The 17,374-nt window shown below is 40.8% G+C and overlaps 1 protein-coding gene and 1 long non-coding RNA gene across 2 annotated transcripts; one reads left to right on the top strand and one right to left on the bottom strand.

Moving 5' to 3' along the window:
* Positions 1-1,259: 1,259 nt before the first annotated feature.
* On the top strand, positions 1,260-15,725 carry LOC106572375 (protein-serine O-palmitoleoyltransferase porcupine). Its single transcript, XM_014146456.2, has 15 exons — positions 1,260-1,425; positions 2,358-2,510; positions 2,714-2,906; positions 3,051-3,094; positions 6,067-6,248; positions 6,330-6,460; positions 6,689-6,709; positions 6,976-6,990; positions 7,588-7,713; positions 9,713-9,813; positions 10,044-10,120; positions 10,194-10,257; positions 10,531-10,616; positions 13,398-13,511; positions 13,651-15,725. The coding sequence occupies exons 2-15, from the start codon at positions 2,372-2,374 to the stop codon at positions 13,750-13,752; spliced, it is 1,395 nt and encodes a 464-aa protein (XP_014001931.1). The 5' UTR covers positions 1,260-1,425; positions 2,358-2,371; the 3' UTR covers positions 13,753-15,725.
* LOC106572376 (uncharacterized) lies at positions 15,714-17,337 on the bottom strand. Its single transcript, XR_001321110.2, has 4 exons — positions 17,066-17,337; positions 16,583-16,614; positions 16,430-16,499; positions 15,714-16,174 (listed from the first exon to the last, which is right to left on the bottom strand). It is a non-coding gene; the product is annotated as an uncharacterized lncRNA (long non-coding RNA).
* Between the last annotated feature and the right edge of the window lie 37 nt (positions 17,338-17,374).

The following is a 17,374-nucleotide window of genomic DNA, read 5'->3' as shown; positions in this document are numbered from 1 at the left end:
AGACCAGAGAGTCTTGTTTCTCACGGTCTGAGTCTTTTAGGTGCCTTTTGGCAAATTCCAAGCGGACTGTCGTGCCTTTTACTGAGGAGTGGCTTCTGTCTGGCCACTCTACCATAAAGGCCTGATTGGTGGAGTACTGCAGAGATGGTTGTCCTGGAAGGTCTGTCAGAGTGACCTTTGGGTTCTTGGTCACATCCCTGACCAAGGCCCTTCTCCCCCGATTGCTCAGTTTGGCCAGACGGACAGCTCTAGGAAGAGTCTTAGTGGTTCCAAACTTCTTCCATTTATGAATGATGGAGGCCACTGTGTTCTTGAGGACCTTCAATGCTGCAGACATTTTTTGGTACCCTTCCCCAGATCTGTGCCTCGACACAATCCTATCTTAGAGCTCTACGGACAATTCCATCAACCTCATGGCTTGGTTTTTGCTCTGACATGCACTGTCAACTGTGGGACCTTATATAGACAGGTGTGTGGGCCTTTCCAAATCATGTCCAATAAATTGAATTTACCACAGGTGGACTCCAATGAAGTTATAGAAACATCTCAAGGATGATCAATGGAAACAGGATGCACCTGAGCTCAATTTCGAGTCTCTTAGCAAAGGGTCTGAATACTTATGTAAATAAGCTATCTGTTTTTTTATTTTTAATACATTGGCAAAAATTCAAAAACCCTTTTTTCACTTTGTCATTATGGGGTATTGTGCGTAGATTTAGGGAACAATTTAATTGAATACATTTTAGAATAACTCTAACGTAACAAAATGTGGAAAAAGTCAAGGGGTCTGAATACTTCCCGAATTCACTGTATATACACATAGACCATAGATATTGTCACTAATTTGATATTCCCTGGTCTCCCAAAGCCACAGTAGAGTTATTACTTTACTCACAATTAATTTGTACATTTGATCAACTTTTTGCAAATCAATTGATCTATTTTCTATCGATATGGTTTGTACGGTTTGTCTGAGACAAAGCTATGCTCCCTGGAAAGCATTTGCGAATCCATGACCAAAAGGATATCTGCAGACGGAGCTTATTTTTCGCTGTGTGCGTCCTATTGGTCGCATAATACCTGTACGTTATGTACCCTTTGTGATTGGGCATACAGTCAAAGCCACCTCTGGTAACAGTTGCAGTTGATTTGCTAACTACCTGTATCGGGGCAACCAACTCCAATAATTGGCTGATTCCTGTAAAGCGACGCAGTTGATTGGTTAATCCGTTCGTATAGTAGCACTGGCTGCATGAATTGCTAAAGCGACTGCTGCTGATGCTATGACCTGGAGTGTGGTGTCAGCATCACGCTGCATCTGGACCGGCGGTGCATGAAGCTCATAACATTGTGTCAAGTGGTTACAGATAGAAGAAACGGACAAGTAAACCCATTTGACGGAACAACTGACTGAAGGGTTTGGAGGTAAAACACATCATTTTCCTCTCAAAAATATAAGCAAATCTGGAATGATGATGAGTCTCGTGAAAAAGCGTCTTTCTCCCTCTGGCGGTGTAGCGTGTGGGGCTCGGCTGACTATCCAGACCACTGTGTTGTAGGTATTTTCTTATCTGATCATGGTTGATGAGAAAGCATGGTCAGCGAATTTCATTAATAGCGGATAGCTATCGTTATCAAGTGAGCACAATAATGGAAGACTGTACTGCTACGACCTTTGCAAACCGCAGCTGACATTAGTGTGAAGACAACTGCACTGCGGATTATGACGGATTTGTATGGCGCCAGCCTGCTAGCTAGCTATTTGTGAGTTGTGCCTTGTAAACCAGCATGCAAGTTAATGTTGTGTGTTGTAGCTTGGGAAACAACATAAACCTGTCAGTTTGTGGAAGACTATTTGGGTCACTTATAGATTAAATATACGATATATTGATTTAGCAGAATAGCTTGCCTGGTACTGTCTGTAGTTGTCCATGAACGCACACAGCTGCCTACATATCATATCATGCATTTTGTTGACGCACAGACGCCCCCCCCCCCAAAAAATGAAAATGTGCTTGTCTTTTCCTACTATCACAGACTTTGTTGATAACTACCTTTGTTGATAACTACTTTACTCAGGAAAATGTACTTACTACGACTGATATGGTTGTGTCCCTAGCTATTTTAAGATGAATGTATTAATTCTAAGTCGCTCTGGATAACAGCATCTGCTAAAGAACTCACATTTAAAATGTTAGTATAGTTTAGCCAGTAACCCTGCTCTGCTTACTTTGTCAGCATGCACGAAGAGTGATGGTCACAGATGTTATTTCTGTTGGAACTTATACATTTTAAATTGTTATGTTGCCTATTAGAATATCCTTCTTCGTGATTTACACCCCCCCCCCCTTTCCAAGGTTCTGTGCATAGCATGATGGGGTCCTTCAGCCGACAGGAGTTCTTCCATGAGCTTGTGGAGGGCTGCATTCTGCCCACCACTCAGCAGGGCCTGGAGCAGGTCTGGCAGCTCCTGGTAATCTGCCTTCTATGCCGACTTCTCTGGATTCAGGGTGAGATTTCACGTTCCTTTGTTTGAAATGACACTTTCGGAATTTCATTATCGCAGACATGATGAGTATTAGGAGAGTAATTTTGATTTGACATTTCTGAAAAATGATTATATAGAACTGAAGAACTACATGCATGTTTTAGGACTGTCTACAACTACATGCTGTTATTCTCTTCTGTGTTGTTGTTTTGTTGGCCTGGTCAGGCCTCCCATCCTATGTGAAACACCTGAGCACTGTGGCAGGAGGGTTCTACATTCTGTACCTGTTCTTTGAGCTCCACATGGTGTGGGTAGTACTGCTCAGTCTACTGTGCTACCTCATCCTCTTCCTCTGTCGACACTCCAGTAACCGGGCCACCTTCCTCTCCATCACCATCCTCATCTACCTGCTCATGGGGTAGGTAGGCCTTCTCTGTTACCAGGCAACAACGTACAACTTTTTAAGTAAAGATAATTGATGATAAATAACTTGACTTAGTCCTTTTAGCTCCTAGTGGAGTAAACGGCTTCTAATTGGTCTACTGTTGACTTATCCAACCAGAGAGCTGCATATGATGGACACCACCACCTGGCACAAAATGAGAGGTTGGTTCATACTTTGTGTGTGTGTGTATATCTCTCTATAGTAGACCAATTGTATGTATATATATATATAGTACCAGTCAAACGTTTGGACACCTACTCATTCAAGGGATTTTCTTTATTTTACTTTTTTCTACATTGTAGAATAATAGTGAAGACAAACTATGAAGTAACCAAAAATGTGTTGAACAAATCAAAATATATTTTATATTCTTCAAAGTAGCCACCCTTTGCCTTGATGGCAACTTTGCACACTCTTGGCATTCTCTCAATCAGCTTCATGAGGAATGCTTTTCCAAAAATCTTGGAGTTCTCACATATGCTGAGCACTTGTTGGCTGCTTTTCCTTCCCTCTGCGTTCCAACTCATTCCAAACCATCTCAATTTGGCTGAGGTCGGCTGATTGTGGAGGCCAGATCATCTGATGCAGCACTCCATCACTCTCCTTCTTGGTCATACAGCCCTTACACAGCCTGGAGGTGTGTTGGGTCATTGTCCTGTTGAAAAACAAATGATAGTCCCACTGACCGTGTCACCAGCAAAGCACCCACACACCATCACACCTTCTCTTCCATGCGCCACGGTGGGAACCACACATGCCGAGATCATCCGTTCACCCACTCTGCGTCTCACAAAGACACGGCGGTTGGAACCAAAAATCTCAAATTTGGACTCATCAGACCAAAGGACCGATTTCCACCAGTCTAATGTCCATTGCTTGTGTTTCTTGGCCCAAGAAAGTCTCTTCTTATTGGTGTCCTTTAGTAGTGGTTTCTTTGCAGCAATTTGACCATGAAAGCCTGATTCACACAGTCTCCTCTGAACAGTTGATTTTGAGATGTCTTTTACTTGAACTCTGTGAAGCATTTATTTAGGCTGCTATTTCTGAGGCTGGTAACTCTAATGAACTTATGCTCTGCAGCAGAGGTAAGTTGGGTCTTCTTTTACTGTGGCGGTCCTCATGAGAGCCAGTTTCATCATAGCGCTTGATGGTTTTTGCGACTGCACCTTAAGAAACGTTCAAAGTTCTTGAAATTTTCCGGATTGACTGACCTTAAAGTAATGATGGACTGTTGTTTCTCTTTGCTTCTTTGAGCTGTTCTTTCCATAATATGGACTTGGTCTTTTACCAAATAGGGCTGTCTTCTGTATACCACCCCTACCTTGTCACAACACAACTGATTGGCTCAAACACATTAAGAAGGAAAGAAATTCCCCAAATTAACTTTTAACAAGGCACACCTGTTAATTGAAATGTATGACTACCTCAGGTGAAGCTGGTTGAGAGAATGCCAAAAGTGTGGAAAGCTGTCAAGGTTAATTTGAAGAATCTCAAATATACAATGTATTTGAAATTGGTTAACACTTTTTTGGTTACTGCATTATTCCATACATTTGAAGTCAGAAGTTTATATACATTTAAACTCAGTTTTCCACAATTCCTGACATTTAATCTTAGTAAAAATCCCCTGTCTTTGGTCAGTTAGGATCACCACTTTATTTTAAGAATGTGAAATGTCAGAATAATAGTAGAATGATTGATTTATTTCAGCTTTTATTTCATTCATCACATTCCCAGTGGGTCAGAAGTTTATATACACTCAATTAGTATTTGGTAGCATTGCCTTTAAATTGTTTAACTTGGGTCAAACATTTTGGGAAGCTTCCCACAATGAATTAATTTTTGCCCATTCCTCCTGACAGAGCTGGTGTAACTGAGTCAGGTTTGTAGGCCTCCTTGCTCACACATGCTTTTTCAGTTCTGCCCACAAATTTTCTATAGGTTTGAGGTCAGGGCTTTGAGATGGCCACTCCAATACCTTGACTTTGTTGTCCTTAAGCCATTTTTGGCACAACTTTGGAAGTATGCTTGGGGTCATTGTCCATTTGGAAGACCCATTTGCGACCAAGCTTTAACTTCCTGACTGATGTCTTGAGATGTTGCTTCAATATATCCACATAGTTTCCCTTCCTCCTGATGCCATCTATTTTGTGAAGTGCCCCAGTCCCTCCTGCAGGAAAGCACTCCCACAACATGATGCTGCCACCCCTGTGCTTCACGGTAGGGTTGGTGTTCTTCGGCTTGCAAGCATCTCCTTTTTCCTCCAAACATAATGATGGTCATTATGGCCAAACAGTTCTATTTTATATCAGACCAGAGGACATTTCTCCAAAAAGTACGATCTTTGTCCCCATGTGCAGTTGCATATCGAGGTCTGGCTTTTTTTATGGTTTTGGAGCAGTGGATTCTTCCTTGCTGAGCGGCCTTTCAGGTTATGTCGATATAGGACTCTTTTTACTGTGGATATAGATACTTTTGTACCTGTTTCCTCCAGCATTTTCACAAGGTCCTTTGCTGTTGTTCTGGGATTGATTTGCACTTTTCGCACCAAAATACATTCATCTCGAGGAGACAGAACGCGACTCCTTCATGAGCGGTATGACGGCTGCGTGGTCCCATGGTGTTTATACTTGCGTACTATTGTTTGTACAGATGAACGTGGTACTTTCAGGCATTTGGAAATTGCTCCCCAAGATGAACCAGACTTGTGGAGGTCTACAATTCTTTTTTTTTTTTTAAATTTTATGAGGTCTTGGCTGATTTCTTTTGATTTTCCCATGATGTCAAGCAAAGAGGCACTGAGTTTGAAGGTAGGCCTTGAAATGCATTTGTTAACAAGAAATTTGTGGAGTGGTTGAAAAACGAGTTTTAATTAGTGTATGTAAACTTCCGACTTCAACTGTATGTGTTATTTCATAGTTTTTATGTCTTCACTATTGTTCTACAATGTAGAAAATAGTAAAAATAAAGAAAAACCCTTGAATGCTGTAGGTGTCTAAACTTGACTGGCACTGTGTATCCCCCAAAACCCTGTGAAAGATTCATTAAAACTATGTGTTGTACATGCGGTTGTACATGAAAACATTAACAATGTGATGAATATTTCAAGTCTCACTGAGTTCTGTATCTGCAGGTTCCCAGATGGTGGTTGCCATGAAGGCCATCTCTCTAGCCTTTGACCTGGATCGGGGTGTGGTGGCTAATGTGCCTTCTCCTGTGGAGTTCATGGGCTATATCTACTTTGTTGGGACTATCATATTTGGGCCCTGGATCAGCTTTAACAGCTACAGAGAGGCTATAGAGGGCCGCAAACTGGTAAGTTCAATGTTAAGTCCTGTCTAGAACAGAGGGATATGGAAGGGGATGGTATTTAGATGTTCTCCTTGTCTTCCTCAGAGTTTCTCCTGGATATGGAAAGTGTGTGTCAGCTGGGTGAAGAGCCAGCTGTGTCTGATCACCTCTAACTGTGTTGCTCCATACCTCTTCCCTTACTTCATCCCCATCTACGGGGACAAGCTGCTACGCAAGTAAGTGACTGACCTAACCTCTTATTGCTGTTGTAATGATTTATTGTAGGTCATAGAAAGCATCCACAGACATTGATGTTTGATCGTTCAAAAACAAGTGCAACATAAATGTTTTTTGTAGGAAAGATGTTTGAGTAATGTTTTTCTGTAGTGTAATGCGCACATTCTTATTTGTTTCTTTTTCTCCCTTTAAATAAATGTTCTTACTTTGCCTTGGCTCTACCCCAGCAAAACAAAACGGAAGACCAGGTAATTATTTATCAGATTTTATGACAATACAATATCCTCCATCTGTCTCTGTAATTTATTTTGTTGCATGTCCATTTCTAACTCACCAGCTCTTCCACCTTCCTGACACCTACACGTCTGTATCTCCATCATTCCTACAACCGTGTGTCTCTGTCCTGCCCACTCATGCCATGAGACTTAAGAGTGAGTGTGTATCAGTTAAATGTATAAAATCAAATAAATGGTGATAACTGATTAACATTTTCCTTCAATTGTTTGCTGCGCAGAGGTTCTGTGGCAAGGTATGTTTAATGCCATTTATATTACAATGGAAAATTGTATTATTGTTATGTCCAATGCAGTAGTTTTAATCTCAATATTAAATCATTTCTGCTTAACAATTAAGTACCTTACTATGATTGTTTTCAATTAAATGTTAAAAAAGAAACTTAGCAAAGAGACATTTCTCAAGCAAGAAAAATCAACTTAACTTGGAAAAGTGCAGTGTGAAGGTGCGACAGTGGGAAAGAAGTGGTCGTATGCACCTCTGCTCACATCAATTGTGTTTGGTTGGGGAATCTGGTGGGGAGGGGAATACTGAAAACTATCTGTTATTGGCAGAAAGGTTGGGAACACTCTTTTGTATTGGTCTATTTACCACGTCACCAGGCAGGCCAAAACTACATCCCACCAAAACAGGCTGAAATTTCGGGCATTCCTTTCAAACAGCTCTTACACTAAAAGGGCATTATCAAATATTTAAAACAATTTCACAGTATTATTCCAACCTCATAGTGTGGAAATATATATATACAGCACAGGAAAATAACCTAAGTGTGATTTGAGGCTTTTATTTTGACAGGTGTCTTCTAATTTAACCTTCTTCCATTGACCTCTAGGTGGCTCCTGGCCTATGAGAATGCACTCTCATTCCACTTCAGCAACTACTTTGTGGGTTACCTGAGTGAGACCACCACCACTCTGGCTGGAGCAGGCTTTACTGAAGAGAAAGACAACCTCAAATGGTCAGTGCATTAAAGCATCATGGTGACTCAGCTTGGCATAGACTTGCCATAAATTACAGTGCATTCGGAAAATATTCAGACCCCTTGACTTTTTCCACATTTTGTTACGTTAGTCTTATTCTCAAAATGATCAAATCGTTTTTTTCCCTCATTAATCTACACACAATGCCCCATAATGACTGTTAGGTTCTAATTCTCAGAGTAAAAAACTCAACGGACACTATGGAAGATTAACCAAGTTTATTCTTCCCAGAGGATTAATACAGCTGCATTAGACAAAAACATTTTCACACAAGCACTTATATTTAACCCTTCCGCCTAGGCTGAGTCTCCTCCTACACATCTGTACAAACATTGTATCTTTTCTGCTAGCCAGGACACTAAGTGATACGGGCCATAAACTTTAACGTGACCTGATCTCGACCCCCCCCCATCACTAATCCATGGCTCTCTCCCCTTATCAATGCCTGCCACGTGATCGCTTCCCGGCACTCAATATTTCAATAGGATACCTGATATCATGTAAATGTTATACATTACCCTCTCCCTCAGTGACATGAATAAGTATATTTCATATTCTCAGAACCCAACATGACTAAGCAAAAACGGGTTTTTAGATTTATTTTGCAAATCTATATAATAAAGAAAAAAAATGCAATATTACATTTACGTAAGTATTCAGACTCTTTACTCAGTACTTTTTTGAAGCACCGTTGGTCGCAATTACAGCCTTATGTCTTGGGTATGACGCTACAAGCTTGGCACACCTGTATTTGGGGAGTTTCTCCCATTCTTCTCTGCAGATCCTCTCAAGCTCTGTCAGGTTGGATGAGGAGTGTCGCTGCGCATATATTTTCAGGTCTCTCCAGAGATGTTTGATCGGGTTCAAGTCCGGACTATGGCTGAGCCACTCAAGGACATTCAGAGACTTGTCCCGTAGCCACTCCTTCAATATCTTGGCTGTGTGCTTAGGGTTGTTGTCCTGTTGGAAGGTGAACCTTGCCCCAGTGTGAGGTCCTGAGCGCTCTGGAGCAAGTTTTCATCAAGGATCTCTCTGTACTTTGCTCCGTTCATCTTTGCCTCGATCCTGACTAGTCTCCCAGTCCCTGCCGCTGAAAACATCTTTACAGCATGATGCTGCCACCACCATGCTTCACCGTAGCGATGGTGCCAGGTATCCTCCAGATGTGACGCATGGCATTCAGGCCAAAGAGTTCAATCTTGGTTTCATCAGACAAGAGAGTCTTGTTTCTCATGGTCTGAGAGTTCTTTAGGTGCCTTTTGGCAAACTCAAAGTGGGCTGCCATGTGCCTTTTTACTGAGTAGCTTCCATCTGGCCACTCTACCGTAAAGGCCTGATTGGTGGAGTGCTGCAGAGATGGTTGTCCTTTTGGAAGGTTCTCCCCTTTCCACAGAGGAACTCTGGAGCTCTGTCAGTGACCATCGGGTTCTTGGTCACCTCCCTGACCATGGCCCTTCTCTCCCGATTGCTCAGTTTGGCCAGGTGGCCAGCTCTAGGAAGAGTATTGGTGGTTCCAAACTTCTTCCATTTAAGAATGATGGAGGCCACTGTGTTCTTGGATCTTCAATGCTGCAGAAATGTTTTGGTACCCTTCCCCAGATCTGTGCCTCGACACAATCCTATCTTAGAGCTCTACGGACAATTCCATCAACCTCATGGCTTGGTTTTTGCTCTGACATGCACTGTCAACTGTGGGACCTTTTTATATAGACAGGTGTGTGTGTGTGTGTGTGTGTGTGTGTGCCTTTCCAAATCATGTCCAATCAATTTTAAGTTGTAGAAACATCTCAAGGATGATCAATGGAAACAAGATGCACTTGAGCTCAATTTCGAGTCTCATAGCAAAATGACTAAATACTTACGTAAATACGGTATCGATTTTTCCCGAATGCACTGTAAATGCCTTATTTGGCCCCCTCCTAGTTCTCTTTCCCCCTTCAAACAGCCCAACTGAAATGCATGTGTTTTATTCTCCAGGGATATGACGGTTGCTAAGCCCCTGCATGTGGAGTTTCCCAGGTCTATGGTGGAGGTGGCCACCTCGTGGAATCTGCCCATGTCCAGATGGCTCAACACCTGTAAGCTTTCTGTGAAATGGGACACATTTACAGCATTGTTACTCTGCCTATAAAGACCTTACTTTGAACCAAATACACAAAATTAATACAACTTTTTATTTTTTAAACAGTTTTCAGTTGCCTCTCTACAATTTTTAAATGTAAAGCAGTGAAAATCCCAACTCAATTACTCCATTTGAACGGGAATACAAACTTGATTCTCATAAAACTGTTTCTGTCTGATCACCCAGATGTTTTTACCAGTGCTCGCAACCTTGGAACCTTTTCAGCCATCCTAGTGACATACACAGCCAGTGCACTTCTACATGTGAGTATGCACAAGCAGGTGTGAGTGCAGGTGTGTAAGAGATTTTCTTACCGTTGTCTCCTTTGGCCTTTAGGGTCTCAGCTTCCACCTGGGTGCAGTGCTACTGTCTCTCGGGTTCATCACATATATTGAGCATGGTAAGTCTATAAAAGAAATGGCCTGCTATTCAAAAATAACCCTTTGCTAATTTTATTTAAGTTCCACATTACCTTTCAGTAATAACATTATTAACATCTGGAGAATAACTTTAGGTGACATATAGAGTTTGTTTATTACTAATGAACACTCAATTAACTTGGCTTTGTGGCACAAAGCACAGCAAATGCTGAGTAGGTATGACAGGATGAATCATTTGTGAATTACATTTGATCTGCCTGAGACTAATTTTATTGGATTTTCCTTTGTTCCAGTTTTGCGGAAGAGATTGGCAGCCATTTTTAATGCGTGTATTCTGTCAAAGAAATGCCAGCCAAACTGCTCTCACAAGAACAATAAGGTATGATTTAAATATTTTATTTGTGTGATATTTATGCATAATGGAATTTTCATATGTAAAGTCTAAAAGAGTTGTCAATATTGTCCCCATACAAATGGTCCATACAACGTTTCACGTTATCTCTTATACTTAACCTGTCTGGGAACGTGGGACGCTTGCGTCCCACCCTAGTCAACAGCCAGTGGAATCGCGTCGCGAGAAATACAAAACCTCATAAATGCTATAACTTCAATTTCTCAAACATATGACTATTTTGCACCATTTTATAGATGCACCTCTCCTGAATCGAACCACGTTGTCCGATTTCCAAAAAGGCTTTACAGCAAAAGCAAAACATTAAATTATGTTAGGAGACTACCCTGCCAAAAAAAATCACACTGCCATTTTCAAAGCAACTAACATGCATCACAAATACCCAAAACACAGCTAAATGCAGCACTAACCTTTGACAATCAGATGACACTCCTAGGACATCATATTACACAATACATGCATTTTTTGTTCGATAAAGTTCATATTTATATATAAAAACAGCATTTTACATCGGCGCGTGACGTTCAGAAAATATTTTCCCTCAAATGCTTCCGGTGAATCAGCGCTACAATTTACAAAATTACTATTTGAAAACATTGTTGAAATTTTATATTGTCATTCAAAGAATTATAGATTAACATCTCGTGAATGCAACCGCATTGCCAGATTTAAAAATAACTTTACTGGGAAATCACACTTTCCAATAAACGACGTGGTATGCTCAGAAAAATAGGCTAGGCGATACATGTTAGCGCCATCTTGGAACCATCTAAAATCAAATATACTATTGTAAATATTCCCTTACCTTTGATTATCTTCATCAGAAGGCACTTCCAGGAATCCCAGGTCCACAACAAATGTAGTTTTGTTCGAAAAAGTTAATTTATGTCCCAATAGTTCCTTCTCGTTAGCGCGTTCCGAAGGCTACTCATAATGTACTGAAGCGCGCGGGACTTGTCGTCACGAATGTGCAAGAAATGTATATTTACGTTCGTTCAAACGTTGTATAACAAATCTTTAGGGCCTTTTTCAACCAGAGCTTCAATAATATTCAAGGCGGACGATTGCATTGTCTTACTAAATGTTTCAGAACAAAAGGGTTCCCATGGGCGCCCGCGTCATAGTAGTAATGGCCCTCCCCCTGTGACCAACTTCCCAAGCATCTCTTTGGGTCAGTTTCTACCATAGACTCAAACCACTTTGTAAAGACTGTTGACATCTAGTGGAAGCCTTAGGAAGTGCTAAATGATTAAGTCCCTGTGTGTTTCAATGGCAAAGGCTTGAAAGTGATTCCACAAATCAGATTTCCACTTCCTGTTAGGATTTGTCTCAGGGTTTGGACTGCCATATTAGTTTTGTTATACTCACATACACCATTCAAACAGTTTTAGAAACTTTAGAGTGTTTTCTATCCAAATCTACTAATTATATGCATATTCTAGTTACTGGGCAGGAGTAGTAACCAGATTAAATCGGGTACGGTTTTTATCCGGCCGTGCAAATACTGCCCCCTATCCCCCAACAGGTTAAAGGAAAAATCTACCCAAATCCATTCAGTCCTGTAATTTACAGTGTTAAATAACACTAATATGTGAGAACAATATTTTTTGTGAACAAATGTTTCATTTTGGCGTTATAATAAGGTTGGTAGAAACATGGAAAATCATTGTGGAAATCTGTTGTAGCTCAAGTCGACTACAAAATCCACAATGTAATGCTCTCTCATGGCTGGCTGGCTAGCAAACGTAGCAACACACAATAATACCAAAGACAATATTAGCATGTAATGTAGCTAGTTAGTGCAGTTTGTTTAGCCAATTTTACAGCTATCAATTTAGGAGTCTACAATGTCACCATATTTGACCTGCAGATCGATGTGCCTCACGTAGTGGAGTCTAACATTCGCAACGGCAAATATACTTTTGAGGAGACGTTGCCCATGCTACGTCAATGGGCCGTGCGGTGCATTCTGGGACAAGGAGTTCTCTCCTGGAAGGAGTAAATAGGAGTATTGGGTGCTAGTTCAAAACCCAACATTAGCACGAATTCCGTCAACAAGAAGTAACACATTACAAATATTTCCCGAGATGTGAGATAATTAACTTACTATCCGTAATATCGCATAGCTTTGGAATCGTGATATTACGTACTTTAGAGGAAAATCCGCACCTTTCTCAACATATACACTGACTTTGAGAAGGGATTGCGTGACGATTAGCTTAGCGACTGCGTGATGCAGCATGATAACATGAATGCGACTGGTCGACAGTGCTGGGTGGGGTGTTATACATTCCTTCATTCATTGGATTCCTATCTCCTTTCTATAATATCTCTGGCAATGGCACCATGTAATACACCCTGAACTAAATAGGAAAAATGTGCTAGACCCTCCATTAAATTACATATTTCTCGAGGTAGGAATATCGCCAAAATATGATCAATGGCTCATTCGAAAGAAGACATCCTCCTGAGTTCTGACATCGGCCAATATTGAAATATGACATGTATGATAGACGTTTTCGCAATCTAAAAGTTGTATTCCTATTAACTTCCAGTGTAGTGAGGCAACTTTATCAAGGTGCAGCCGGATTTCTGCCTGCTTGAACGCCAATAACTCAGATAAACAGGATAACATCACTCAAAGATGCACAAAAACATAACATTCAAAATGGGTGAACCTTTAACCGATGCCAAAAAAATCACCAATAAGAATGTTTGCAATCTCTTCTGCTCCTCCCATCCACACAGGTCCTGTGGGTGTACGTCATTAACGTAGCCTTCAGCACCCTGGCTGTCTTCCACCTGGCATACCTGGGCTCTCTGTTCAACTCCACTGTTGACTACATGGATGATGATGATGAGGTAACTATTTACTGAATGGTGTCAGTCTCTAAGATGGCCAAATACATACATGACTGAGTCATTGTCAGATCTTTTAGAACGAAGCATTATGGTTGAGTTAGGCATTTCAAACCCATGTCTACGTTCTCTCCCTTTACAGAGTGACGTGGCCAACCACACCATTCAGAAGTGGTCGGAGCTGAGCTGGGCCAGCCACTGGGTGACGTTTGGCTGCTGGGTGCTCTACCGCATCATCCTCTAAATGTGTGTCTGTGTGAGAGAGAGGGCGAGCTGGGGATAGAGACGGTGAAAGAAATGAACCGCACCTATGTACAGTATATTAACTATTTTACTCAAGACCAACATGCAGTGCTCAGGACACCGCCTAAGAGATTGGGCTATCTACTTACTGTAACCTGCTGGTGACAAACTATTTTTGATACTCTTGAAATAATGTCCCACTCTTCCTTAATTGCATCATTTTGTTTTTAATCACATCATTTTGTTTGAGCTGCTGCATTTGTCCCTTGTGGAAAGACAGATGGCAGATTCTGATCAGACATCTCACTGTGATTCTCAATCAATACCCATCCTGTCAATCAATACCCATCCTGTCAACATGGCAGTGGTCATTCATTCACTCTTTTATGGACTGATAAGAACCCATTCACTAGTTTTCAGAAGTGATTCCAAAATATGCCATTTAAGTATTGTTTTCCTGTTCCTCCATTTTAGAATGCTATATATTTTTCTATTACAACCTAATTATTTTTCTATTACAACCTAAAACCCAGGTTGGAGATGAGGAAAGTTTCTGTTTGTATGACAGCACAAAACTGAATTATAAGGCAGCAACTTTCCTTTGTGGATTTTAGTAGAAATAATAGAAGTTTGTAGTTCATGTTTTTTTTTAATTTTTTTATGGAAATAATCATGTCAATTGGTGCCAAATTTTAGCCAGTTTTTCCATTGTCCTGTTAATAACTATGTAACTGTGATATATTTTACAAATTATTGTAGTTCAGTCAAGAAAGAATACGAAAGTCTTTACTTGGTCAGAGTTCTTCATGTTGCTGTTAAGCGGATTATGAAAATACATCCTGTTTTCGATGCAAAATGAAGATGACGTTTGAAGTTGTATCAGTAACTAAAGGCTTTGGTCATTTTCTATATCCTGCTCTTTTTTTTGTAAAACATGCTTTTAAGGAAATGAATTATTTCTAATGGAATGCCTACTGCTCCTGAACATACTGCACATAAGCTGAATCGTGCTGGTTATCCCACGCAACCCATTCCTTACCGACAGATTCTACAGTACCTGTTATGTTTACGTAGATCTGTCCACGAGAGATTACATGTACTGTAATTTAGTAGGCTTTTATTTAGAATACAAGGTTCAACTCATTTGCCATGCAATGCACAAGAAAATATTTTTATAGCTAAACCAAGATAGACCACAGCCTGTTGTTTCCAATGTGAACAAATGAGTCATAGTGGGCAGAACAAGCAAGGAGGTGGGCAGCGCCAAGCACGAGCTAGCAAAATCCTATTGGCCTGTTCTAGCATGCATCTGCACATTTCGGTTAGGGAATGCATACTCTGAAGTGTGCATGTGCAATAACTAAATTCACCTTTGCACGCCTAAACAAAGCAATTTTTTTTTTATTTGACTTTGATAAATGGTAAAGTCTACAAAACTTAGTCCACTTTGTTCATAACTGATTTATAGTTTTGGGAGCAGAACTGTATTGAGATCAAATATTTCATTTGCAGAATGGCCATCTCCTTCCTTCTTCTCCCACTGCCGGCCACTGGGCTTCCTCTCACTACCATATTTGGTAGTGAGTGGAAATGCCAAACGGATGCTTCACCTTTATACATCTGGTGAAATATCTGTCTCATTGTTCTGTGGCACAAGTACACAGCCTTAGCACACCACCTTTCACCACTGTCCAAGTGAAATATTAATCCCAAGGGTTTGTTTTGTCAAACTTTTACCTACAGTATATGTGTGAAGCTACTGAGGGAGATATGTGATACTTTTTAATACATTTTGTATCAAACCTGAATCGCTATTTATCTTTGGTTCAAGTTTATGTGAAGTACTATTCACTGTTAAAGGAAGCTACCTTGCGTAAACAATTTCTGCCAAGCAGACATGTTCTTACGTGGCATTCAAAAACATATCTTGTGTGAACATGTAACAACAATAAACTGCTGGACTGTTTTAGGAAATAATAGTTTATGTGCTTATTTACAAGAATGGTTTGGACTGTTAAACAGTTGATCAAAATAAGGAACTTTGGGTGGGAAGAGGGGGAAAGATTGGGTAGATGAAGGTTTCAGTTTCTGGGGAAGCTCAGAGTATTGTCTGTGTTTGACCTCGTGACCATCCATTTCCAAGCTTCCTACAATCCAGAGCAGACTCAGGGAGGGGAAATGGGGTGGGAAGAAAGGGCATACACAGTGGATCACTGATGGATGGATATGTGGGTCACTTTCTGCCCTTGTGAGAAGAGGTGAGCGTAGTTGTGTAGCGATGGCCTGTCTGCAGGTCCAAGGGAGGTTCTTCAGCCTTGTCTACCCCGAGGACCCCCATGCTTGTGATGGCAGGATCCCAGCAGAGTCTCCAGAGCCAACTTTACAAAAACCTGGAAATTATTGCTTCTCTCCCTTCGGCTGTCCTAAGAGGGGACGGAACACAGAAAGATACCTTCAATGCAGACATGCAAAGTAGACAAGAGACCCTGCTTCTCACATACTGTAGCATTGGGTGGGAAGAATTAGCCAACTATAATTTACTTGGTCCAGCTCTCAATCATTTGGAGAGCAAGGACTGGTTGAGTTGACTTAAACTTAGAAAATGACAACTCATATACATGAGGCTGTTTAAGCCCATCATCCTCCTACCCTCAATCCTAGATTACTCTAATGCTTACCTCCTTGCTTTTTGTTATCATCTCCTTTCTGATCAGCTTTCTTCGGTTGCTCCTTCGGACTCTGAGGTTGCTGAGGAGATTCATTGGGGAGAAATAACTTAGACACTCAAACTTGAATTTAATCTACAATGAATGAGAAGTTCTTGTTCTTACCTTGGTAGCTGATTTCTTGTCAGATTTGTTACCTACAAACGATGAAAGAATGTTGATTTATTAGTCTTTAAAAATAACACAAATAACACTTCAACTATTTTAACTTTATTTAACTAGGCAAGTTAGTTAAGAACAAATTCTTAAGGTGCACCACCCTATGGGCCTCCCAATCACAGCCAGATGTGATGCTGCCTAGATTTGTACCAGGTATTGACACCTCTTGCACTGAGATACAGTGTCTTAGACCACTGCACCACTGGGGAGCCCAACTAGATGGATAGTCCCATATAAAAATTATTTTAAAAACACAGTATAGCATAGGCATAAATTCACTACATTATACACTACCTTGAGAAAAGCATTTATATATGAGAGCGAAAAAAAAATATATATATATATATATATATATATATAAAAATAGGCTATAATAAAAAAAAATATATAGGCTAACCAAATCATAAAATGTTACTTTACAAATAATACCTTTTGTTCCTGGCATTTTGGCTGCGCTCCAAAGTCTGTCTGTCTTTTACAAAACTCAGTGCTTATGTGGCGTCAAACTCGGCTCATTTATGGCTCCGGCTCCTGAATGGTCCCGTCACCAGGGCCCTTTCGGGAAAGAGCGCGGCGAACAAGCAAAGAGCCCCGTCAGCTGCGCGAGAGGGACACCGTCCTTCTGGCCTTTGCTGAGCTCAGGCGAAACGTCTGAATGTGCGACCCAAACTCATAATCCCATCATTGTATGGACAATGCGCTGTAGATCTCATTGTTCTCAAGTTCAACAACAAGAAA

Source organism: Salmo salar, chromosome ssa15 (assembly GCF_905237065.1).
Source record: "Salmo salar chromosome ssa15, Ssal_v3.1, whole genome shotgun sequence".
In the NCBI taxonomy this organism is placed as follows: domain Eukaryota; kingdom Metazoa; phylum Chordata; class Actinopteri; order Salmoniformes; family Salmonidae; genus Salmo; species Salmo salar.
Note: the sequence above shows the minus strand (reverse complement) of the source record. Positions and strands in the feature narration are given on the sequence as shown.

Bases quoted from the DNA above. Each gene is read 5' to 3' on its own strand.
- LOC106572375 (XM_014146456.2), top strand. From the start codon at position 2,372: ATGATGGGGTCCTTCAGCCGACAGGAGTTCTTCCATGAGCTTGTGGAG. The intron at 9,814-10,043 runs GTAAGCTTTCTG...CTGATCACCCAG, and splicing joins GTCCAGATGGCTCAACACCT to ATGTTTTTACCAGTGCTCGC. The intron at 10,121-10,193 runs GTGAGTATGCAC...TTTGGCCTTTAG, and splicing joins CAGCCAGTGCACTTCTACAT to GGTCTCAGCTTCCACCTGGG.